Source organism: Schistocerca serialis, chromosome 5, assembly GCF_023864345.2.
Source record: "Schistocerca serialis cubense isolate TAMUIC-IGC-003099 chromosome 5, iqSchSeri2.2, whole genome shotgun sequence".
NCBI lineage: Eukaryota > Metazoa > Arthropoda > Insecta > Orthoptera > Acrididae > Schistocerca > Schistocerca serialis.
Genome location: NC_064642.1, coordinates 72,936,814 through 72,964,798, shown reverse-complemented (window position 1 = coordinate 72,964,798; position 27,985 = coordinate 72,936,814). Strand labels below are relative to the sequence as shown.

The window sequence follows — 27,985 nt, the reverse complement described above, 5'->3', positions numbered from 1 at the left end:
TGTACTGAACACTTCCAGCACATGGACCACATACAAATTTCTAGCATTCCACACACAGATTTTTAGTTTTGTTTGAACATCTACAACATTCAATATGGAAGGTCTTCCATACCAGTACCTTATATTTTTCAGTGATAGCAGTGAATGTTAGACAAGGCTTTCCTTGATTTTACATACAGAGAAGAGAGTTCTTCTGCTAATTTGAAAAGAAACATTCATTTGATAAATTTTTCTCCAGTTGTCTCTCTGTGAAGCACCCAGACACTGATCTTAGCAAGGTCTAGGACATTGAAAAACACATGCATAGGTCATCTGCAGCTGCCAAACTTGACAGAATATCACCCATTATGGAATTGTAGAAGCTCACACTTTCAGGGAATTTCTTCCATTTTTGCTTGTCATCTGCAACTGACTGGTACATTGTGCTCGATAGAAGAATATTTTTCTTGGTCTTCCTCTGATAGGAAGTAATTGCTGTATAGCCAGATTTGTATAAAATAGTGTCATACAAAGATCTGGCAGTAGTCTTCTGATGGAGGAACTTCTCTTTGGGGCTTCTTCATTGTACCCGCCATGGTTGTGTCCTCCTGCTTCAGCTGCTCTGCAAGATGTTTGGCTGTGAAGAAATTGTCACATGTTATATTTCTTCTTATCGAAGTGTAAGGTTATGTGGGCTGTGTAACAACATGCTCTGTACAGGTATGTTAGTGGTTCTTTCACTTTGTTTACCCAAGTAAGGAAATCCAGTTACCATATATTTACTACTGGCATCTGCTGCAAGCCAGAAATTCAAACCACATTTGTCTGGTTTATTGCTCACATGTTGTATATAGCAGCACCGAGCTTTGCATGGATAGAGCTGCTCATCCATGTTTATAAATGCACCTGGTTTATAGATCTGGATACAGTTAGCTACAAATAAATTCCAGACTGGAGTAACTGCTGCAAAGCCATTGGTCTTGAGTCTTTCGCCATGAGTGTACTTGTCATCAGATATTAAAAATTGCATGACTTCTGTGAACTTGTTTCTTCCCATAGTGCGAGGAAAAAATGCTGGCCCCCACACTTGAGACCACACAAGTTTCAGGGGGAAAATCTTTCCTCCATACACTCCACTTGCATGCATTGTAGCTATGGCAGCTTCTAATTTGGCACTATCAAGTACCCACTGTCATCCTGGAGAAGTACTCGAGCTCTAATTTCTGTACAGTTTTTTTATGTTCAGCAGAATATTATTGTTTATCAACACTCACCATGAACTCGAGTAACTGCCTGCAGTTATGTTTCTTAGCATTACACTTTGGCCCAGGAGTTTCTACCAACATGTTGTGACGCCCTAATCTTCCAGGTGCATGCGCTGGTGTATTTGAGTCCACTTTGTTCCATCGGCTGCAGCCTCTGTACTTCAAACTTCCAGATGCTGAGATGGATGTGATTTTTTTGTTTTTTTTTTTTTTTCCTCGGCTGTGAGTAGGAATTTGTGGTGCCACTGGAATCGAACGTTTAAGCACTATGTTATTTGTATGTTGTTGTACAGGTTCTGAGTGCTCATCTTCCGACTCTGATAATTTGCCTTGTTCTATTTCATGGGGCTGATGTTCCATGTATCTTTATAATCTTTGTCATCTTTATGTTTGCCTCCATAGTGCATTATTGCCTACCAAAGAAGGGGGTCTGGGTTTGATTCCCGGCAGGGAAATGGTTGCTGTGTGTCTTTCATCATCATTTTCATCATCATTGACATGCAAGTCTCCGAAGTGGCATCAACTACAAAGACTTGCAATACGGCAGCTGAACCCTGAAGGGGATATCCCAGCCAATAAATGCCATACGATTATTTGATTTCATTTGTCATCTTTATCATCCAACTCATCACATTCAAAAATACCTTCTCCTTTAGAAACTTCTCTGGTAAACTGTCCACATAATTGAGTAATTATTCATCTGAATGAAAACACTGGCATGCCATAATAATGAGAAAGTGCGCTAAACTTCTGCTGAACACAACATTGTACTGACAGAAAACAGCAACTAAAGTATGTCCACTCTACCACTAAATAAAGTAAAATATAAAGTGATAGAGGGAACAAGATCACAACAGTGAAGTAAAATGAGCTAAGCAGATGAAAAAATCCATTGTTACACCTCTATAGACATGAAATGTAGAAAGTATCTCAAAGGTCGGAATGATGGGCTGCGGTCCTTTAAGATAAAAATGTTTACAATTTGTTCAGTTTTTGTAATAGTCGTTTGTCTTCTACAGAAATTATAAACCACCAAGGCACACTAAAAGTCATGAAAAATAAGGCCCATAAATAAAAACTACGCTACTTATTAAATGTTCAACAATGCATACCATTCAGATTGACTGGTACGGTCCTTCTAATGTTAACACCATTGTTGCAGCTACGATTGTTTGGTAGCAAGACTAGGGTTTCTTTTAATTTTTTAAATTTATTTGTTTTCCCCAGGAGAGAGAGTTTCAGGTTTAGATATGCTGAGGTGGTCCCTTGTTATTGGTGAGTTTGAGAGTGCTGTGTGATTATGATAGAAATTATTGACTGGCTGTACACGTCTAATTTTTCATTTGACGATGTTGTGCGATTAAAAGTAATGAATTGACACAGTGTATTGAATGGGCTTTATCACTGGCTTGCAGTGCTGCTGTAACTGGGATTTATCTGGAATAAGAATAAACTCAAGTTTAAATTTTAGTACTTCAGCATGTACTACATTGTTGATGGTTTCCCAAACCAGCCTCTTTACATATACACTAGTTTTCAGTAGAGCACCCAGATACAGTAGCTCTCCATAGTAGGTTTCCAGTGTGCTGGGTGTGCCATCTCCCATAGACAACGAAGATACAAATAATCATTTGGGGCTGTACACATTAGGAATCTACCAGGGGCAAGCAGTAGCATCAGGTTTAATATGTTGCTGGTACTTGTGAGCAGTATAATCAGCAAGAAATCCAGAATAATCATACATTAATTTTGTAATCAGATAGATAAAAATCTACTCACCAAGTGGCGGTAGGAAAACACACATAAGAGAAGATTATGCTTACACAAGCTTTTGGAGCCAGTGGCTCCTTATTCTGGTAGAATGGTTTTGAGGGAAGGAAGTAGAGTGAAGGAAAAAGACTGGAGAGGTTTAGGGAAAGGGGTAGACTTTGGGAAAGTGACCCAGGACCGTGGGTCAGGGGAGAGTTATTGGATGGGCCCTTAAATCCAGTCTGGTCAGTCTCCCCTGACCCATGGTTCTGAGTGACTTTTCCAAAATCTACCCCTTTTCCTAAACCTCTCCAGTCCTTTTCCTTCACCCCTCTTCCTACCCCTCCAACCCTTCTGCCAGTAGAAGGAGCCACTTACTCTGAAAGCTTGCATAAGTATAACCTTATTTTTTGTGTGTGTTTTCCTGCTGCCACTTTGTGAGTATATTTTTATCTATCCAAGTACATTATATTGTCAGTAATTGATTATTTTCATTGTTATACATGTTAGATTTTGGGATAAATGTTTTGTTCATTTTTAAATAAGCACCACATTTTAGAGCAATTTATATGGAGATCTCCAAGTAATCACTGGCAGGCAGAAACTTCACCATATCTTTATAATCTTCTTAGCAAATTAATTTACAGTCATCAACAAAGAACTTTACATGAATCTGAGGCACTGGCGTGATTGAAAATTGATTAATGGAAGAACTTTTGGATATTATCAGCATCCATATCAAAACATTCAGAAAATGTGCCCAGTGCATGAAATGGTCCAGAAAATACTTCCTCCTTACAATTAGTGGAAAAGAGGCAATGTTTATCAGAACAATTGTTTAAAATTTTGGCTGTTTGTGTAACAGTTAATGAAGTATGAGCTTTCTTTTATAGTTTTGAATTTCTTCATTAATAATTGTAAATGTATATGTGTTTTAATCACTCTCATCCCATATGTAAAACAGTGCACCTGCTAAGGATCCAGTTATCAGGTTTCCTAAAAACAAAACATCTTAACATGGAGAGCGTGCTAAATCAGTTGATTTTCTGCCTTGTAATCCCTTCCAGTCCTATGAAGAGATATTATAAAAAGTGTTTATTTTTCTTCAGATGGAAAGCTGAATTCATTGGAAGAATTTCGAATTCAACGAGATGAATTAATGAATAAGTTCAGCCTTCAAGAAAAAGAGATTGCTGAGCAGGAAAAAAGACACAAACAGACACTCTATGAAGTGGAAAGGCAATTCATCCTTGCAAAGGATAAGTATGTTATAAAAATGTTTTATATTTAGATGTAGTACTTCTGAACCAACTGCACATGGTCAATCATTTATTATTGTGAGAGAGCTCATTTTAAAACTCAAAACATTAAAATATGACATTCAGAACTAACTTTAGAATAATTCTTAATTCCATCATACCAGTATTCACATTTAATTACCAGATCTACTAGCTGAGACAGTAAAAATTAAAGTATGTAGATGAAATACAGAATACCGATACAAGTACTGTGTCAATGTCCTGGGTTATATCTCATATCACCCCTCAGAGTTGTCAGACTTTATGGCACAGTTCATGGTGATCTGTCTCTCACATGGAGAGGTCCTCAGCACTGCATTCAACTCTGAAACTATCTATGGTGTGATGTAGTTTAAGATCCCAGCTATCACTCACTGCAGACACTCGCCCTGGTGGGCCCTTGTTTGCAAGTAATTGATGACAAAAGAGTCGGAATTTTGTGTGATACTCAATAGTGTTACGAAAGTTGCATCATATAGTCTGGTTGTGTGGTGTAATGGATAAGATAACAGATTCACATGCAGGAGGTTGTGGGTTCTGAGGTGCAGGACTTTGGTTCGAGGTGGACTCTGGCATCAGGTATGTTAAATTGTGTTAAATAAGCATGTGCCACCTCCCCTAATGATATGAGGACACAGGGGGTCATGCAGTACAGCAGCTAGCCCCAGACATGCTCAGTAAGTAGTTCCATAGAGCACCTGCCAGCAAACTGCCCCAGGAGCAAACAACCGGCACAACTGCCATGCACAAAAAGCATGACTGCTCCACAACAGAATGGATACATTGGAGTGTTAACAGGTGAAGAACCATGTGCAAATGAAGAGCTAACCATAGCCGTAGCCACCACCATAGCGACAGCACTGTTAGCCACGTGCAAAGAGGCCCAGCCTGTCTCTCTGGCCTTGGTCGGTGTGGGGGAGAAGTGAAAGCTCAGCTCCGACTTAGAGGGTGAGCAGCACTCAGTGGAGAGCAAACCAGCCCAGGGCCCCACTCCCTCCTCTGCTGCCCAGTGGCTGAGGATCACAGAGGTTGACGCCCCCATCCAGGAAACAGCTGTGACCAGCCAGCGGGCCAGACCCAGCTGCAACATACCGCAGACATTCAGCGAGATGTGCGAAATAAGATCAAGAAATCAGTAAACAAAATAGCATGCATACTGAAAGAGTCTGATGATGAGAGAAAAGAGAATAATGTAGAACAGCAAAAGCTGGCAAAAACTAAAACCCAAGAAAATGTGAAATCGATGGATACAAGCGGTGCAGAAGTGTCAGACGCAGCACCCACAAATACAAAAAGACCACAAACAACCCAAGATGTGGTCCTACTGCTGGACTGGCCACAGCAAACACCCGACCTATGCCCGTAAAGTGCCTAATGCCTACCACTGTAAATTCACAGGAAAACAGTGCACATGATCCTCTGATGCAGTGTCAACCGAATGAACTTCTCAGTGAAATTAGAGGCTCTTTCAGACTTCTTGCAGCACAGAACAACAGACATAATTCTTCTACAAGAGGTAGTAACAGTGCAAAGAGAAGAGGTACTGGACTATCACATTTACAGTAACATTGATGCTGAAACCCAATGAGGGACAGCAATCATGGTCAGAGAAGAAATTGAAACAGGAGAGTCAAAACTAAAGATAAACAAGAATGGTTTGGTGGTAGAAATTGCAGGAACACTATTCATAAACATATATGCACCATGGGGAATGAATAACAAGAATGCCAGAAGTCAGTTCCTCAGTGAATGCAATTCTGAACTCCTCCTGCACAACACCAACATTGTGCTAGGGGGATTTTAATTGTGTTGCAGCGCCAGAAGATCAGATCCCAGAGCCAAATCTATGTGCAAAGCTGCAAGAGCTGATAAGGCATCTGAAGCTCATCGACACATGGTGTCTGCACAACAGGGACAACACAAGAGTTCACATTCCACTACAACAGGGGGAAAAGCAGACTAGACAACGTGTATGTGACCAGAGAGTTGGCCACCTCTGTATCACAAGTAGAAGTCTGTCCAGTGATCTTCTCTGATCACTGTGCATATGATACCAAAATCCACCAGCCAAGAAGATAGATTACTGGTCAGAAAAGAAGACGGAAAATGAACACGATATTCTGAAATCACAAAGATAATAGGAGAATGTCCAGAAAGACGAGATTCATACAACTCCACTGTAGATGGTGGGTAGAACATGGCAAGCCAGCCATCAGAAGATTGCTGATTAGATACAGTGCGGGAAAAGCTTTCTGGAGAAAAATCATGGCAGAGTCCCATGCACTCAGACTAAAAGATGCCCTAAATGCCCTTCAGACAACCCACAGTAACTGACATATATGAGAGTATTGAAAGCACATCTCCTCAACATCAAATGACAATGAATGAAAGGTGTCATTGCTCACAGCCAGAAACACGGCATCATCGAAGATAAGCCTGCCACTGTGCACCACTCACACAGAGAAAGGCAGTGTGCAAACAGCAAGCTCATCATTAAACTCTGCAACCATTATGGAAACAAGCTGTCTACTAAACAAAAAATCCTACACCATGTAGAAAATCACTTCAGTGACCTCTTCGGAAGCAAAGAGACAGCCGACATCAAAATGGCAGACATCCTACTGGAAACACATCAGATCCTGAGCAGTGCAGACTGGGTGCTACTGACTGAAAGCATTATTGAGGATGAGGTGATAGTCATCCTCAAAGGCAGCGCAAATGGCAGAGCACCAGGTGCCTTTGGCATCCCCAAGGAATTCTAAAGCCAACTCTGGGACCTATTAGGTGGTTTCTTAAGTGAAATAGTAAATGAAATCTTAAATGGGGCAGAAATACCAGCCTCATTCTTCAATGGGACAGTAATTCTGCTCCCAAATAAACAGGCGGCGAAACAGATTGAGGAGTTCAGATGTATAAAGCTGTTGAATACAGATTACAAGATTGCTACAAAATGCTCGCAGACAACATCAATACAGCATTAATAAAGGCCATTAGCCGAAGGCAAATGTGTGCTGTACATGGCAGGAGCATTTTCAATTCTGCCTGCACATACAGAGACAGCATTGTGCTTGCCGCAACCACCAGAGTGACGACAGCAATAATTTCTAATGATTTTCACAAGGCTCTCAACAGGATCAGCCATTGGTACCTACTTCAAATGCTGACAGTATTCTGATTTGGCTACAGATTTACTCAAATCACAAGAAATTTCCTAACGAATGCCACATCAACTACATCCATAAGTGGGTGGACATTAAGAAGAATTAAATTAGGGAGGTCTGCAAGACAAGGCTGCCTACTGTCCATGGCCCTTTTCACGGCTGCACTTGGCCCACTCCTGTGAAAACTGGCAGCCACTTTAAATGGTTACCACATAGGACCACAAATGGTCGCATGCTTAGCCTATGCCAATGCTGTGGGAATTTTCATCAACAATGAGGAGGATATTGACAAAATTGAGACAATCATGAAAACATTCCATATTGCATCAGGGACAAGGATGAATCCTAAGTAAACAGTGCTGCCCCCCATTGCTAACGTGAGTGTAACAATCAACAGGCAGTGATACTGAATAACAAACATCTGTAAAATACTCAGGATAGAAATACGAAAATGTGTACTAAAGATGGCAGCATCTGGCAAAAAACCCTTCACACATGTGAACGGAAACCTATCACTGGGAAAAAGAGTGGAACTGATCAACACGACAGTCCTGTCAGATGCCTGGTATATGGCACAGATACTACGTGCACCAAGAGAAATTGCAAGAGTGATCCAAGGGGTAGTCTATGAGCTGTTGTGGATGCGGGAGATCTTCAAAGTATGATGTGCTCACTGAGGAAGGAGGAAGAGGGCTGGGATTAGTCAAAGTGAAAATGAAGTGTGCACCATTGTTGCTCCACAGAGCAATGCAAATGGAAATAAGAATGCAAACAGCATCATGGCCTGCCTAATAAACACCTATAGGCCATGGTGAGAGGATGTGCTGCAGACACCAGCCATATCCCCTTCAAGATGTGTAACATCAGTCAACTGACACTCAACAAGAGCTACGCGCTCCCCACTGTAGCTAACACACAACTAAGAATAGCGAAAAACATCTAAGTGCACTGAGAGGGCACACAAGCAAGACAAAAATCGAGACAAAATTACGAGACCTCAACTAGGTAGTAGTCTGGAAAAACATCATACAATGGGCAACACCAGAAAACTCCAAATCTATGTGGTACAAGGTTGTGCACACTATCATACCAACAAATGAGATGCTGGCCCTAATCTATATGAGAAAATCAACCAACAGTGAAATGTGCAACAAAAAGGGCACTACAGAATACTGTTTCCTTAGCAGGGCAAGCAGTAATATATGGGCGACATGCAAAAAAGTGGTAATCCACATAAACAGGAGTGATCCACGCAATATACAAGTTACAGCACTCACTGTCCCTGAAGCAAAACTGTTCCCCAGACAAAAGCACATGGCCACAGTGTGAATATTAGCTTTGACGGCCCACACAGTCATCACAAAAAAACCATTGGACAGTGCAATTCCTTATGGGCTTGCGGGAAGATCATGAGGGCAAAACAACATGCCGAATACTGCAAGACTTTCCACAACTTCCTGGAGATACCACTGACCCCCGCCTTCAGGGATGCCTGCTGCAACGTCATTTGGCTGCCGCCGTCACTGCCACTGTCGACCCCTACACCCAACATCCTCGTCACCGCCGTCAACCCCCTCCCATCCCTCCCACACCCCACAAGCATTAAGAATTATGAGGTGTGTTTCAAAGTGCAATAAAATGATAGCAAAAAGTGTTTCCTTTTTTTATGTTTCTCACATTCAAAATTCTTCTGGCGGTATCATCATAATCCTTTTTGTGTGTTTACTCTCACTGTGTGCAAACACAACTTGTGCCAAACAGTGATTATCATGCTATCATTACAACTGTGCACTGAAATCAATTAGTGTGCACCACTGAAATCAGTTAATGTTTACATATTTAAATGTGCCCTCTCTTTCACCGTAACTGCCTACCTCTCTCTCTGCTCTGTCTCTCCTATTCTTGCTTCTCACTTTTATAAAATTTATTCTATATTTTGCTTTTCCCATTGCACCCCAATGTGTTATTTCTTACTCAGTTTGTCTAAATGTAACATGATTTGTTTTTCTCTCTCTCTCTTTTGTATAGATGAAATGTGCATATATGTAAAAGGTCGCTTTACTCAACATAATCATGAATAGCAGGAAAATCAAACATTAAAAGTTAAAATAAATTCTCCTTCTTGCTGATTTTCAATGTACCTTTCCTTCTTCTTATGTGACCTAATATTATGTGTGTTCTTGCTTCCCTTTTTTTAGACATTTTATGTAAGTAGTTAAAATACCACACCATATTAAATTCAGAAACAGTCTGAACCATACAGTGTCAACCAGGAATTACACTGCCTCTATGTGCTAGTAAACCTGTAAGAACAATGCACAGAACATTAATTGCCATTACCATATGGCCATTACCATACGGCCTCAAATACAAAACATATACAACATAAAATACCACTGTAGTCAAACAAGGGATAAGTAACAAGAGATTCTACTGTTATTATTTTTCTTTTTTTTTTTTTTTTTGTGTGTAATTCAGCTTCTTATTGCATCCAAATGTTTTCTGATTTCCATTTGCTCTGTATAAATAAATGATAAATGTAGCATTTCCCTTTTCACAGAAAAGGCAATCTAATGTACTAAAATGCATAAGCAAACACTACTGAACTCAGTTCAAGGGACAGTCACAAACTAAAGAGTCTCATAAACCAAAGACCTGGACTATACCAAAATGATCAGTTGTCTTTGAAATGCGAAACAGGTGAAGTGATTTGTCAAAATCTGGTATGTTATTCTGTAAATAAAAGTTTATATACATTACACAAAAAAGGTTCAAATGTCAGGTGCCATAAGTTTCTTTTATCTTTCTTCAAATTATCTTCATAATTTCTTTCACTCAGTTTTTTTTATTTCTATTCCTTTGTCACATAATTTTAATCACCATATGAACTTTTTCATTTGTTTCATTTTTCTTTATATCGTCCTTTTTACAATCAGAATTTTTTTTTAATGTGAGTTTAATTATATTTATCTATTATAATATTCAGTTATTTGAAAAGTCTGATATCAGTTAGGAAACAAAAGATGAAATAACCTATTACTATTTGTGCAATGGTGCAAAAAATGTATTTTTGTTACCAGGTGTACTTTTTTTCCATGGTAATCTTCATGCAAATATTTAAAACATAACCTAAATACCTACTGCACTATGGACAAAATAATGCAGATGAAAATTTAAATGAAAGACAGGTTTATAATTTAAACAAGATTCAAGCAAAATGAGAAATAGATATAACATGGATGAAAAAACAGAGCGACAAAACAAAAGAAATTAAATCAAAATTAATACATAAAATTAATTAAAAACATATGAACAAAGATTTCAAGCAGAGAAAGAATGACAGGAAGAAAAATGAGGGCAAATGAAGAAGTTGATATTATGATTAAAATTATGTGACAAAGGAATGGGATTAAAAAATTACATTTAAAGTAATTAAACGAATAAAAACTATGATCAAAGTTATTTCAGTAAAGATTTAAAAAAAAAAAAAGAAAGTTACTGAACCTGAGGAAATTCGAACCCATAGCCTCCTGCATCCAATGCTGTTATCCCATCTATTACACCATGCAACCGGACTATGTAATGCAGCTTTTTGAATGCCACTGAGTATCGCACAAAGTTCCAATTTTCTTTTTTTTTTCCATCAGTTACTCGCAAACGAGGGCCCACCAGGGTGAATGGCTGCAGTGTGTGGTATCTGGAATCTTAACCTATATCACCATATAGATAGTTCCAAAAAGTCGATTGCATCACTGGGACATCTCTTTGTCAGATGGAGATGTTGAGGTTAGTGGGCTCCTTTGTGCTATTAAAAATGAGTAGGCGGTATGCCTGCAATGGGTTTCATGTTATCCATTCTCTTTATCATCATGAAAACAACAACACAAATGTGAGGAAAACAGACCACAACCACCCATTGAAGTTAGCTTCAATAAACAGTCACCCTGAAGCCATTCGATTTGCATCAACTTGGAAGGTTTGTATCCTACTCTCTGCCTCACAACTTTTGTTTCTTTAAAATAAATAAAGAAAAAAGATAATCTCTTCCTAAAAATTCTATTTTGTTTGAACTAAACAAGAAAAATAGCCATAGTTAAAACTAAGGGCTACTCAAGCTTTTATGTTATTCATTGGTAGAAGTGCCTACCAACATAGATAGCTATAATTAAGATGACAAAGTTGCAACTGATTCTCAGTCAACAGTGATGTACCTACAGCATAATGTTTTTATCATGAAAAGAAATAAACCTGTGATATAAAACAGTAGCATTATGAACAAACTGTATTTTCAGGTAAAAACATCTTTGATTATGCAATTAAAATTACCATCTCGAAACATTAGTAATTCTTGGGTGATGGTACACATCAGCCTGTCATCACAACCAAAATTTTGTATTCACATTCATTGTCTCTTCCAACTTATATCCAAGGTATTGTCTGCCATCTGATACCAAACTTTAGACAATGTAACAGATCAGTCAGTTACCCACAGTTTTGCGTTCACATTCCTTGGCTTCACTCTCTCACAACCAAATTATCTTTCAACCTAACCTAAAGTGAAAGCAACAATATATTATACTGTAGTTGAGATAGAGAGCACATGACATCATTATATTAAAACCGATATATTAATCATCTGACTGTTGGATACTGACTGCAGGCCATGTATTCCAACAGGTACATGCCACTGAACCCAAACTATTGCACAGTCCCTTGGAAGATACTCGTAAAAATGATCCAAATAACTAACAATCTTCAAATGCCAAGGGCCAGTAAATATAGGGTGATTCAAAAAGAATACCACAACTTTAGGAATTTAAAACTCTGCAACGACAAAAGGCAGAGCTAAGCACTATCTGTCGGCGAATTAAGGGAGCTATAAAGTTTCATTTAGTTGTACATTTGTTCGCTTGAGGCGCTGTTGACTAGGCGTCAGCGTCAGTTGATGCTAAGATGGCGACCGTTCAACAGAAAGCTTTTTGTGTTATTGAGTACGGCAGAAGTGAATTGACGACAGTTGTTCAGCGTGCATTTCAAACGAAGTATGGTGTTAAACCTCCTGATAGGTGGTGTATTAAATGTTGGTATAAACAGTTTACAGAGAATGGGTGTTTGTGCAAAGGGAAAAGTTCTGGACGGCCGAGAACGAGTGATGAAAATGTAGCACGCATCCAGCAAGCATTTGTTCGCAGCCCAGGAAAATCGACTCGCAGAGTTAGCAGAGAGCTGCAAATTCCACAATCAACTGTATGGAGAGTCCTACGAAAAAGGTTAGTTATGAAACCTTATCGTCTGAAATTGGTTCAAGCACTCTGCAGCTGATAAGATTAAAAGAATCGATTTCTGTGATTTTATCCTTGCTCAAATGGAAACAGATGAATCTTTCGTTTCAAAGATTGTGTTTAATGATGAAGCAACTTTCCACACTAACGGGAAAGTCAACCGTCACAATGTCTGTTTATGGGGCACTGAGAATCCGCGGGAAACAACTCAGTATGAATGTGACTCACCTAAGATGAACGTTTTCTGTGCCATTTCAGCCAATAAAGTTTTTGGTCCCTTTTTCTTTGAAGGTGCTACTGTAACTGGACTACAGTATCTGGAGATGTTAGAGAATTGGGTGTTCCCTCAGCTCGAACAAGAAGCACAACAATTCATATTTCAGCAGGATGGAGCGCCACCACATTGGCACTTATCTGTCCGTAACTACCTGAACGTCAACTACCCGAGGCGATGGATCGGCCGCCAGGCAGCCCGTGACAGAGCACTTCATCACTGGCCTCCAAGAAGCCCTGATCTTCCCCCTGCGATTTTTTCTTATGGGGGTATGTTAAGGATATGGTGTTTCGGCCACCTCTCCCAGCCACCATTGATGATTTGAAACGAGAAATAACAGCAGCTATCCAAACTGTTACGCCTGATATGCTACAGAGAGTGTGGAACGAGTTGGAGTATCGGGTTGATATTGCTCGAGTGTCTGGAGGGGGCCATATTGAACATCTCTGAACTTGTTTTTGAGTGAAAAAAAACCTTTTTAAATACTCTTTGTAATGATGTATAACAGAAGGTTATATTATGTTTCTTTCATTAAATACACATTTTTAAAGTTGTGGTATTCTTTTTGAATCACCCTGTATATCTGTGTCTACAGATGCAGTTGACAAGCTACATACTGCTTGAGTCAATGAAATCAGCTGCGAGTGAGGACTGGCATATATAGCTGAGACAGGGCAACTGATTAGCACACAGATAACTGAACGTCAGAGATACATTCATCTAAGACAATGCACCACAGATGATATTTCCAATACAGATAAACTAACATACTGGCAAAACAGCCTCTTACCTTGAGGAGGAAGATTAGAGAGGTATTAGAAATAGCCAAGCAGCTCATGGACATGAATAAAGAAAATGGGTATAGACTTTCAGCATCATGGCTCCCAGCAATAACAGCACTACAGGGCAACCAACATCTCTCACAAAGTAATACACGCACTTGTGCAGGAGACCACAGTGGCAGTAGGTATGCAGAGTACTGGCACACCTCAGCCGGCATTAGGCATTAAGTAAACAGTGCTACACCGTAACTGCTGCCCGTTTCTTCACCAATGTAAAGAAATAGCACAAGCACCAGTCAAGGATTTCTATTTCCACCAATAATAAGAAATCAACGAAACGGCAATAAAGGATGTCTAACACCCCTCCTCCTCATCCTCAATACGACAGCAGCTTATGAAAACAGTTTCTTCCACTAGTATAAAAGAAATAAAGTTTTTCTTGTTCAGCAGTAAGCAAAACACCATTTGCAATAGTGGGCAAAACATCAGAGAATTTTGTGTGTTGACAATGTGGTCACATACTGTGAAGTATTTTATTGGGTGTGTGTTTATTCATTTACATATAAAATTGACACACAGAGTCTGCATCCTTATAGCCTGAAGGTAGTTTTTATGTTTTGATGGAAAGTGTAGTCCCTAATCTGCAGTGTCTTTGACAGTTTGTCAATTACATATTCTATTTGTGTGTACTGTAAACTATAATGAGTATTTATGTATCTGTGTCTCATAAATCCTTATAAAATAATGTATTCTTTTATATTTCTTCTAAACATGTTCTTATTGTAAAACCTGACATGTCTCGTAGACGTCAAATTGAATGAGTTGAAAATTATATCTAACGGGATGAATAAACAACATTTCACATACATTATTTGACTGAAAGTATCAAGCACCTATATGCAATGCAGAATTGACCAGTAGATGTTATGAGAGCCTGGCCCATCAGTATAAATAGTGGTATGGAGTATTGTGGTGTCAGCACAGTAGCAATGGGTCAGTCAGGAGAGACCAGTGACTTCAAGCAAAGACTACTCATTGGATGTAACAAATCCAACAGGGACATTTCAACCCTTTTAAAGTGGCCCAAGTCAACTGTTAGTGATGTGATTGTGAAGTGGAAATGTGGAGGAACAACCGCACCTTAACCAATATCAGTACTAACAGATGTGGACTGTCGGGCATAGCAAAGCGTCAGTGTAAAAAGTGGCATAAAATCAGTGGAAGAAATCACTTGTGAGTACCAAAATGCTACCAGTAGGCCATGTATCACAATAACTGTGCATAGGGAGTTGAAAAGAATGGGTGGAGTGGTTGAGCAGTTCCTTATAAGCCACACATTTCTGTAGTCAATCTCAAGAGACGCTTAAGGGGGCATGAAAAGTGATCACTGAACAGTGGATGACTCATAATGAGTTATTTTGAGTAATGAATCATGTTCTGTCCTGTGACAGTCCAATGGAAGGGTTTGGGTTCGATGAATGCATGGAGACTGTAACCTGCCACTAGCATACTGCCAAAAGTGAATCGTAGAGGTAGTGTTAGTTACAGTATGGGGGCGTTCTTCATAGGTATGGTGTAGTCCCCTTATTGTGCTTAAGGAAACACTAAATGCAGAAGGATATGAGCACATTTTACAACATTACGTACTGCGTGCAAGAGGAACAGTCCAGAGACGATGATCGTTTGTATCAGCATGACAGCATCTATGAGGCAATCGTGTTATAACACTATACTGCATCGCGTATTATATCAACACACAATGTGTATTACGATGCAGTAAATGTTACCCTCTAGGAGGATTTAAGTAAAATTGACCGTGAGTTACCTAATGGGTTTGGCTTATCGAACCTGAAATCAGTGTTACAGAAGAAATCAGAAAGCTAAAGATTGAAATTTGGCAAATGTTTTAAGTAACCAAGTTTACTTAAATGAAATAAAAAATGGTCACCAGCCTAATTAGGCATAGTAATGTGAGACATTACTTTTATATAACATGTATAGAGTTATGATAAAGGAAAGCTAACATTACTTCTTTTTCGAAGTAGTGCAATGAACTCTACCATAATCAGACAAGTGGTACAGTAATGCTAACGGTTAGAACTAGTAGGTATTCGCAGGTTCTCACAGGAACAGTTAACAGCTATATCTCTTCTCAACAGTAATACTTTGTCATATATAAATTATCTCATCATCAAATGTTGTGAAAGACACTACCAAACCAAAAATGAACATGGACATAGTCCTGTTTCAATAGTTACTTTTCACATAGTACAAATATAAATGAACACCACTTGCAATAGGATTTTTATACTCATTAAGAGGTAATAATTTTTCTATTTTTATGAATGAGAGCAGTTATGATAATTTTATCTTCAACAAGCAAAATTGTTGGTGGGGGCTCTCAAACTGACTTTCCAATTTCCACCACACAAAGTACACAAAACTCAAAATTTACTTCAACTGCAATTAATATATCAGGGTGTCTACAACCCGGAACAACCGGGAGATCCGGGAATAACCCAGGAATTTTTTCATCCGGGAGAAAAGCGGGAAAAACCCGGGAATTTTTTAGACTTCCGGGAAATTTTCGTTGATTAAGTTTTCAGTTAATTTTTTGTAATTTTGACTGGTAAGAACCGATACTCTAACTAAAGGCTATTACTGTATCCTGCTCCTGCAGAATAATACTGCAGCGTTAAAACATGAATGAAAGAAAAAAATGAAAATAAAACTTAAATTGTAAAGGAAATGTGCCATATAAAATAACAAAGTGCTCATACAAGTGTCTGTCAACAGCAGAATGTGTCAAAGGCTTTTTAGTAGCTTTTCCCTCTTCTGGCTACAGAAATGTGGCTGTTGGTTGTGGAAGTAGCAGTAGCAGCAACCAGCCACATGGTACCCAGAAAAATTTTACTGGCGCGCCAAAGCTGTCAGATTCATGCATGCGCAGCAGGCCCAGATCTAGTGGGGGCTGAGGGCAAACCGGGGTATCTGAACCAGGTGGGAATTATAAGTTGATTTTTGAATGCATGTGTATTGTATGTGATGCCTCTGCCAGGGGAATCATCGTCACATCTAGAAACAAACTTTCCTGCAGACAAAACAGGACGGGGCTTTATGAGCTGAGCGGAATAAAACCAAACCGGAGAATGCCAACTGCTGCTTGTTTATGTGGTTGATTCGGTTTGCGAATGTTCAGCATTGTTATAATTACTAGTGAAATCCATAGATTCAGACTACCAGAGTGGAAATAATCGAGTAACAGGAATAACAGGTAAGAAAGATTACATATTATCTTCTCGGTATATCCAAGAAAGTGAAATTTTGACAGAAAATTTTTGGCCAGATCGCTACACTAGACAGGGCCAGTTGCAGTCCCTGGCTAGCAGCTGTTTAAGTTCCATTCTGGAAGTAGCACGGGAAACGCATTTTACGAACTCGTAATAATGACTAACCGGAGACTCATAATAACAACTAACCAGAGAATAATCTCTGGATAACTAAACCGGTGATTGTGGCAGGGGTAGTAAAGTTAACTGGAGAATGAGTTTTGACAGTGGTAGGAATAGTTACAGAATTAGTGATGATAAGACTGTTTGTTAGAAGGAGAAGAAATGGGGAAATCACACAAATTATGGAAGAATATGACAATCCAAATTTATACAAAAATTTCGTTCTATTTTTTGGTCTCGTGCATGAGAAACTGGAGCGCATGAATGAAATGTGTAACTATTTACTAACTTAAAGCTTTTTGCTTGTAGTAGGCCAAATAGGTATTTCGTATTGGTACTTCGTGAATTATTTTGTCGTATTATAAAAAGATCATTATTGCCGAAACAGTGTCGCTTATTTGGTGTATGTTACAATTGCTGCAATATTAGAAAGGCCTATTTTGTTTTATTCAGCACACAGTGACAAAATAGACATAATCAGATCGAGAAACCACACCAGTCTTGAGTACGAATTGTATTAACAGCTTTTTCAGTATATTTCCATTTTTCACGTAGCAAAACGTTTGATGAACTTTGATGAGGTAATAGTTCTTTCGCAGAAAGGAAAGAATGACATGTAAAGCTTTAGCAAGAGTAGAGAGAAAAATCGCTAGGACCTAAGGATTGAAGAAATGTGCACTGTCTTGCCTGTCTTATGTATTTACTGGTTTTAGGTATCCTATATTTAATTTTATGTTACACAGAAGAGCAAGTCGTTAGCTAATAGGCAATAAAGAGTCCTGATTTTCTGAAGAGTACTTGTTCTCCTGGTTACAATGCCCAGTATTAATTATGAGGGGTTGGGCAGAATGTCAAACCGGCCGACTGGGAGCAGGATAGGCACTACAGGACATATTAATTTCCACTGTCCTGAAATAGTTTGATGACATCCATTACAAAATATACACACTTGAGTTCCACAGAGCAAAATGCAGTGATGTGCGCTATAAGAATGTTGTTTGAAGAGGCGTGGCACTGGAGTGCACACTTAAGACCAAATAACGTGTCTTACATTTCCTCGAAGATATATATGTTTTATGTATCAGACTCTTTAGAAAGATGTGCGCTATAGTGGGGGAGGGGGGGGGGGGGTTAGTCTCCACGTGACCTGTGTTTACATTTTGTGATTTTTCTGTTTCCTCTTCGTTTACTGCTCTCACGTCAAATGAAAACAAGACAGATTTCTGTGATGGGAGCTATCAAGTGAATTAAAATATATTCACATAATTACGGAAGGCTAAAATATGTTACTAGTTTCAGATTTTATTTTATTTCCACCTTTCTGACAGTCAAGCATTAATCGCCTTGCAGAACAATAAAGTTATTTTTGTCGGTTTGCTAGAGAAATTTGGCTTTTATTAGGGTTTCCTGCTGAGGCAGTGAATTTATTTGAAACGAAGTGTTTAATTCCATGCTATTGGCTGGTTTCAACTGTTCGCTGCGTTTAAAGTGCACGTTTTCATCTTCTAGCATGTATGGCATTATGCCATAACAAAGAACAGAACATGAGATAATAGAGTACTGGTACTCGAAGAAAATTTACGTCCCGAAAACCACACTGAAAAGTTTCATATCAGGTCAAGGCCTACGTCATTGGGCATCTGGACATAAGAACGTGCACTGTAAGGCAAACTATGCATTTTAGTATGGTTCACGAAATTCCGACACTCTGGAGTATCCTCTGATGTCTTGTTTCTTTTATGACAAGATGTAAGATCTTTTAATGTTTTACACGTACGAACATATGGGCTTCCTACGTCACTATAGCTGCGCAAGTGCGGTGACGCCTCTTATCTGGCGCTGTCGGGCAACTGCTGAAATGAATCTATTTCTAACAAGTCCCGGGAAAATATTGCGAATTGTTGTTCGAAAAGCGTTATTTTCAAAATAAATTTCCTTTCACACAAGATGAACTATGTGCGATAATGTACAATGTATTTCCTAAATCTCTTTTAAAAACCAACTCTTTGATGACGAGCCATTTAGAAGAATTTCTAGCCTAGAAGATCAGAGATTTATGTCAGTATTAAAAATTTTTCTGGCATGTTTGTGTGATATATCTTAAAGTGTAACATGCGCTAAACAAATCAACATTACAAGTGAAAGCTAGGCTTCTCTTGTAGCTTATTAATCTTCAAGACAAATATTATATGCGAAAGCTTTGCTTTTCTTGTAGCGACACTATGTATATTAATTTAAACCATTACATTTTCCTGTTGGTGGAATTCAAATTTATACTTTTGTAATATGAAAATATGCAGCGTACATGTTGCTGCACATCAGAGATCTTTCCAAAACGTGTTTTTCGCCCTGAGTTTCATTTTCTAAAGTGCCGGGAAATTCTACACTGCTGTATAAAACCATATCCATTCAAATGATATGTTTTACAGTTCCGAGGGAAAGTATACTGTCATTTAACACAGAAAAAGTGTGTTTTCACCTGGGAGAAAAAGAATTTTTAATCAGGAGATCCGGGAAAAATCTGGGAATTTCTTTTCCTTGTCTGTGTATACACCCTGTATATTCATTATTCAAATAGGTTTATTCATTTTAAGCAAATCAAAATTCGGGATCCTTAAACTGTCCATTTCTATAAAACAAACTAAACACACTTTTCTGAGACAATTTGTAAGATGCATATTTTAGTATTATTCTTTCATTAATTTCACTCACCTTGCATGGTTTTTAAAACAGTTAATGCCAGCAATTTTCTCTATATAATTTTAAATAAGACTTCAAGTGCATTTACAATCTAACTAACTTCAAGACAATGTGCTGTCTTATTGCCATTAATCATCATCATCTTGGACAGTTTCCAGCCACTGGCTGGGTCTGTCGGGAACACAAGCCTCTCCATCGTGTTCTGTCTTTCCACCATTCCCCCTCTTCCACCTTCATCCAGTTCTCTCCTCTTCTCGTCACACATTCCTTCACTCCCTTCACCCATCTATCTCTTGGTCTTCCCCTGGGCCTCTTCCCCTCCAGTTGCAGATCAAACATCCTCTTTGGAATTTTTCCCTCATCCATTCTCTTCATGTGTCCATACCACTGCAGTCTTGATTTTTCTATCCTGTCCTGTACTGGTTCCTCCTTTAGTCTTTCCCTCACATACACATTTCGCAATCTGTCTCGTCTTGTTACACTCAACCTGCTCCTCTGGAACTTCATTTCACTAGCTTGTATTCTACTTTTGTCGCTTCTGTGCATTACCCATGTCTCACTTCCGTATGCCAATATGGGGACAAAGTAGGTTCGGTATATAATTCCCTTGGATTTCTGTGGCACCTCCTTGCTCCAAATAAGCCCCCTAATGCATTTGAAGAACTGCCCTGCTTTTCTGCACCTTTCATTTATTTCCATTGCGTTTCCCCCCTTACTTTCAATCATGCTTCCCAGGTACTTGAAGTTCTCTACCACTTGTAGTTTTTCCCCTCCACAAGTTATATCCACATTTGGCCTATTCTTCTTCCTTGTTGTGACAATTATTTCACTTTTCTTTGCAGAGAAATGCATTCCATATTGTGCCGCTGTTGCCTCCCATACATCTAACTGCTCTTGCACCTCCTTCTCGCAATTTCCCCATAACATCAGGTCATCGGCAAAAAGCACTGCTTTCATTTTATGATCTCCAATTGCATCTGATACTTGCTGTAGGATTTCATCCATAACAATAATAAACAATAAAGGCGTAAGTGCACTTCCCTGTCGCAGCCCATTTTCCAGCTTGAACCATGCAGTACGTTCCCTCCCCACTTTCACACAACTCTCACTTCCCTCATACATTTTTCTGACTTTTCGTGTTATCTCTTCATCTATCCCTTTTGCATTCAGCACATCCCAGAGCTTGTCCCTATAGATACTGTCATACGCCTTCTCAATATCTAAAAAGACCATGATTAAGTCCTTCCCGTACTCATAGTGCCTTTCCTGCAGTTGCCTTACTGCAAATATGAGGTCCGTTGTTGATCTTCCCGGTCTGAAACCATACTGCTCCTCTTGCAGTCTACTTTCAATACTGCTTCTTATTCTCTTCTCCAGGATCTTTTCATAGATTTTTCCACAGTGGCATAGCAGGGTGATTCCTCTGTAGTTCTCACATCTCCTTTCATCCCTTTTCTTGAAGATCGGGACTATAATTCCTTTCTTCCAATCCTCAGGAACTCTGTTCTCCTTCCACACCACCCTCAGCACTCTGTATAGCCACTGGGTTCCTACTTCTCCTGCTGCTCGTATCATATCCACTGTTACTTCGTCCCAACCTGGTGCCTTGCCCCCTTTCATCCTCTTTATGGCTTCTTCCACTTCATTCCAAGTTAGATAATCAATTTCCCCACTATTATAATCGTCTGCTGCCTGAGGCTCTCCATCGCTGTTAGTTACCCACTTGACGGCATTCAACAGATCTTGAAAGTACTCCTTCCAAATCTTTTTGAGCTCATGCATTTCCTCCACAACTCTTCCATTATTATCCATGATCCTCAGGCACTCGCTTCTGTCATTCCTCTTATTTCTTACCATGGTGTAAAGTACTTTTTTGTTCCCTTCACTGTCATCTTCTAACATTCTTGTCCATTTTTCCATCCACTTCTTCTTCTCCGCCCTTACTATGGTCTGTGCCGCTTTCTTGCTTCCCTTATATTTTACCCTAGCTTCCTCTGTTCGGGTCTGGAACCATTCTCTGAAGGCTTTGTTCTTTCGAAGTACTGCCTCTTTACATATGTTGTTCCACCATGGGGTTTCCTTACTTCTCCTCTTTGTGCTAGTTCTTCCACACACAGTCTCAGCTGCCTCAACTAGAGCCCTCTTAAAATCTCCCCATTCTTCTTCCACTGTTCTCTGATCTTCCTTTGGCAGCTTCTTCCTGATCAGTGTCTGGTACTGGGTCCTCCGTTCATCCTCTTTCAGCATCCATGTCTTCAACCTTTTCTCCTGTATGTCTGTTGCCCTCCTATCTTTTTTCTCTCTGAGGGTGGCTACCAACAGCCGATGGTCACTGTCTAAGGCCTCAGATGGAATGACCTTAACATCTGTGAGGCTGCTCATCATCTGCCTATCCACTAGTACATAGTCTACGACTGAAGTTTGGGACCAGTCTCCACTGTACCAAGTTATTTTGTGGCTACTTCTCTTCTTGCCATTAATACAACCAGTAATTTTCACTAACAGAATTTAATGCAGTTTATCTTTAAAGCACAAACACCTTGAAATAAAGCAAATCAATCACTATGGAGGCTTTCATAAATGTAACAATAACTTCCTCCCTTAACTTCAATTGAAACCACAGCATCTCTAGATATCTTTTTGCATTCAGAATTATGCAAATAAACAGATATTCATTTTCATCAGTTTTTAACACACAAGATTCTTGGATGTCAGTATTTCTGTGGAGTGGATCCTAAGAGGTATCATGAGAGGAACCAAATCAAGGATTGGACACAAGTTTCACAGAATTTGCCCTATTATTACAAATTAAACAACACTTAAATGCACTGACCTCTTAGATTTGCTGAAGCGATGGTGCAATATTGGTGGTGAGTACATAGTGGCTACCTGGTCTTTCCTCTGGATGTAATTTGCTCTATTATCTTCTTCTTGGTGACGATACTTTCAACATTAGAGCCTTCTTCAATAATATAGCACCATTTTATAGTTGTACACACATCCAAGGCCTTCCCATATTAATCCAGGTACTGGATGCCTCACTCGGCACTTGCACTTGCACTTGCTGCTCAGACCAGACTGTCCAGTAGCTAGCTGCTGACAGCCTACTATTCGACCTTTTAGCCTGCACCAATCACATTTTGGCATATGCCAACTCACTTCCGTTGCAGATGAGAAGTATTGTTGCTTTTCATTTTATACAATGCAAGTCCCTAGGTATAAACCAGCTTGTACCTAGTTGTAAATAAACATCTTTTTAAAAAAAACTCAATATTTAAATACATTAACGTGTCAACACAAAAGCCACATAATTACATTTCATTTTCTTCCAGTTAATACAATGAATTTAGATAGTAAAGAGAAAACACTTTACACAACTTTCCACTTCATTACAATAAATCAAAGACATTGCATAGTGAAAAACATACTTGACATTTAACAGAATTAATCTGTACAAAGTATTTACAGTAGTAATTATGGTGTTACAGTGTGTGCACAATAACATTCCTGAAGTAGACTGGCCTACTCAGAGTCTCTACCTAAACCCAATTGAATGCCTTTGGGATGAATTAGAACATTGACTTCCCTTCAGATCCCAGCATCCAACATCATTACCTTCTCTGGTTTTGGCTCTTGAGGATGAATGGGCTGCCATCCCTCCACAGACATTCAGATACCTCAATGAAAGTGTTCCCAGAAGAGATCAAGATGTTATAAAGGTGAACGGTGGACTCATCTGATATTAATGTCCACTAATAGGTGTCCAGATACTTTTGATCAGATAGTCTACTTTATTACCATTTTGTGACACACCAATTAATCTTCATGGGCTTCTCAGGATACCGACTGATGCTGTTAACTTACAAAGTAATGTCTAGCGGGCTTTCTGTTGACTAATGGATCAGACTACTCGTGGCTTAATTGCATGGTACATTGAACATGTCCATTTTTGTGCATGTCAACTCATATTATTTGGATGAGGAGGATCTGCTGGTACTGCTACAGGGTTAACATCCTCCATCTTGAAGTGGCATAGAATCTATCTTAGTGGTAGGGCTTTAGTGAAATAGAAAATACACACATCAAAAAACGTTTTGCAGCACTTCGGTTCCCAGAACTCCTGAAGATAGACATTGAATGTGGATATTGTATCACAGACACAGCCCTTTGACTGTTCAGAGATGTCACTAAACCTGCCCAAAGATGTAAATAACCCTGTATGAGCAGTGCCTATTAGACAGAGGGGATCTGACAGCCGATCAATTCCAGTCATTCCACACAGCTCGTGTTGACTGTAGTTCAACTATGCCTAGACAGTCAATACCACAGTTTGATTGTGTCCGCATTGCTACTTTGTACCAGGAAGGGCTCTCAACAAGGGAAGTGTCCAGGCGTCTCGGAGTGAAGTGAAGCAAAGTGACGTTGTTCAGACATGGAGGAGATAGAGAGAGACAGGAACTGTCGATGACATGCCTCATTCAGACTATCCAAGGGCTACTGCTACAGTGGATGACCGCTACCTGTGGATTATGGCTCGGAGGAACTCTGACAGCAATACCACCATGTTGAATTATGCTTTTCGTGCAGCGACAGGATGTCGTGTTATGACTCAAACTGTGTACAATAGGCTGCATGATGTGCAACTTCACTCCCAATGTCGATGGCAAGGTCCATCTTTGCAGCCACCACATCATGCAGCATGGTACAGATGGGCCCAACAACATGCTGAATGGACCGCTCAGGACTGGTGTCATGTTCTCTTCACCAATGAGTGTCGCATATGCCTTCAACCAGACAACTGTCGGAGATGTGTTTGGATGCAACTTGGTCCGGCTGAACGGCTTAGACACACTGTCCAGCGAGTACAGCAAGGTGGAGGTTCCCTGCTGTTTTGGGGTGGCATTACGTGGAGCCAAGGTATGCCGCTAATGGTCATTGAAGGCACAGTAACGGCTGTACGATACGTGAATGCTGTTCTCTGACCGATAATGCAACCATATCAGCAGCATATTGGTGAGGCATTCATCTTCATGGATGACAATTCGTGCCCCCATCATGCACATCTTTTGAATGACGTCGTTCAGGATAACGGCATCACTTGACTAGAGTGAAGAGCATGTTCTCCGGACATGAACCCTATTGAACATGCCTGGGATGAATTGAAAAGGGCTTTTATGGATGATGTGACCCACCAATCACTCTGAGGGATCTTCGCCGAATCGCTGTTGAGGAATGGGACAATCTGGACCAACAGTGCCTTGATGAACTTGTAGGTAGTATACCACAATGAAAACAGGCATGCATCAATGCAAGAGGATGTGTTACTGGGTATTAGAGGTAGCGGTGTGTACAGCAATCTGGACCACTACCTCTGAAGGTCTCGCTGTATGGTGGTACAACACGCAATGTGTAGTTTTCATGAACAATAAAAAGGGCAGAAATGATGTTTATGTTGATCGCTATTCCAATTTTCTGTAAAGGTTCCAGAACTCTCATAACCAAGGTGATGCAAAACTTTTTTTGATATGTGTAGAAACATCTGCTAAATGTTCTGCCTGCAGGCAAATTAAATACCCAATTTTCTGGATGTGACATCACATTCTCCCCATACTTCACTTAGTAGGAGATTATTTGTAACAGGATGATTAACAGCTGTCATGGCACTATGAACATGTATAGTTAAAATTAATGCAACCTGTAGGGTGACCATACATGTGTCTACACTTGGGTGAGTAAAAATTTATATAAATGTACAGTAAAATGTTGGTTTTAGGACCTAAAAGCTTGTTTCAGGCCAAAAAAGATTCAGTGGAAATTACACAATTGCTTAGTTCCATCTTCAAAACTTGTGATTGACTCATATGAATACTTTCTGATAAATTTTCATTAATATAATAAGTCTGAGCACCAAGCTGCTCAAGACATATGTTTCTGGAATATGCAATGGTAGTACAATCAATACTGACCCAAACCTGGTCACTGAACTTCAGGTTTTATGCTATCTATTCTTACAATTTGCTTGAGATCCCTGCTACAAATCTTACTTTGAATTGTCAAGTCATATCACCATTAGAGTATTTGAGTTTATAATACCAACCATTATCAATGGCTTGTTGAGATTTAGGAGAATCTGTTAATGTCCAGGTTTTGTTTACTTTGAAGAAATTAATTTCATTGTTTTATTGCAATTTTCCATTTTTTACTTCAGGACATAAAAACTGCTTATTGATGTCTTTGATGTGACAGATATCTTAATATCTAAGTGAGTCTGATATCTTGCTGATAATGTTAATGATTCGTGATCTGTTGACTTACATTGTCTATTATTCTGAACCTTTTTTTCATCAGCTACAGCATTTTGCTGTCTGTTTAGTAATTGAAGACTTTTGTATTGTGGAACATCTTGATGACTTATTTTCAGTTAGTACAAAACTCGGTACTTTTGATCTTTATGTTATCTCTGTGTATTTTTAGTTGTCACCAGTCTGGAAACAAACCTTTGATGTTAAGGTTTCCACATGTGCTTTCCACATTTTTACTGACAATCCACTTCCAGGTGGGAAGTCTTGCCCAATGCATTGAGAGTTCTATTTTCCCTTTTGATGACTCTAAAAATTTCACACTGACAGATCAGATTGCCATCCTCCTCATAGGTGGAAGGGATTGTTTTTCTGTAACAGCTGGTACAGAGTGTTTGTAAGTGTCTTCTTTACAGAATTTGTGTTCATTCTGTCTTGGGGTACAGCATCGTGTTGTGTGTGTAGACATTCAGTGCAGGCTCTCCTGCTGAAAATACCTACTAGTAATGAGTGTTGTTCTGTATTCATCTTCTGCCTGTGCTATGAAATGCAGTGATGTGACAGCCTTCATTACTCCTTTGTGCTGTTTCTTGGTATTCAAGGAATTTTTGACAGTTGTCAGTAGTTAAAGTGATGAATGGAATTGATTGTTCTAATGAAGAACAAATCAAAATGATTCATCATTATGAAAAGGATAGTTGCTACTCACCATATAGCAGAAATGCTGAGTTGCACATAGGCACAAGAAGACTGTCATAAAATAAGCTTTCAGCCAACAAGTCCTTTGTCAAAAATACACACACACACACATACACACACACACACACACACACACACACACACACACAATCATGCAAATACAACTCAACACACACATGACCACAGTCTCTGGCAGCTGAAGCCAGACTAAGAGCAGCAGCAGTGCATGACCAGAGAGGCAACTGGGGTGGTAAGGAGGAGGCTGGGGTGGGGAGGTGGAGGGATACCAGGGTAGGGGTGGGGGAGTCTGCAGGGATGAGGTGGAGAGAGGGTAGGGCAGCTAGGTGCAGTTGGGAGGTTAGAAGGAGGCGGGGGAGACAGGTGGGGATAACAGAAAATGAGTAAGGTAAAACAACTAGATGTGTTGGTGGAATAGAGGGATGTGTAGTGCTGGAAGAATAGAGGGATGTGTAGTGCTGGAATAGTAACAAGGAAGGGGCTAAATGGGTGAGGACAATGACTGACAAAGGTTGAGGCCTGGAGGGTTATGGGAACATAGGATATGTTGCAGGGAGGGTTCCCACCTGTGCAATTCAGAAAAGCTAGTGTTGGTGGAAAGGATCCAAATGGCACAGGCTGTGAAGCAGTCACTGAAATGATGAATGTAGTGTTGGATGGCGTGCTCAGAAACAGTGTGGTCCACTTGTTTCTTGGACACAGTTTGTCAGTGGCCATTCATGCAGACAGACAGCTTGTTGGTTGTCATGCCCACATAGAATGCAGCACCGTGGTTGCAGCTTAGCTTGTAGATTGCATGGCTGGTTTCACAGGTAGCCCTGCCTTGATGTGACAGGTGATGTTTGTGACCAGACTGAAGTATGTGGTGGTGGGAGGATGTATGGGACAGGTCTTGTATTTAGGTCTATTACAGGGATATGAGCCATGAGGTTTTGTAGGGATGGATGAATATATTGTTAGCATCGGTGTATTGAGGTAATCAGAACCATGGTGGAGAATGTAATTCAGTTGCTCCATTCTTGGGTGT

The 27,985-nt window shown here is 39.7% G+C and overlaps 1 protein-coding gene across 2 annotated transcripts in view; it reads left to right on the top strand.

Annotated features, from left to right (window-relative positions):
* The window catches only part of LOC126481609 (cilia- and flagella-associated protein 157-like), a 176,733-nt gene that overhangs the window by 56,373 nt on the left and 92,375 nt on the right, over positions 1-27,985 (top strand). For both annotated transcript variants that reach the window (XM_050105482.1, XM_050105481.1), the window contains exon 5: positions 4,103-4,256. In XM_050105482.1, coding sequence (XP_049961439.1) covers positions 4,103-4,256 — 154 coding nt within the window. The remainder of the gene's footprint in view (positions 1-4,102; positions 4,257-27,985) is intronic.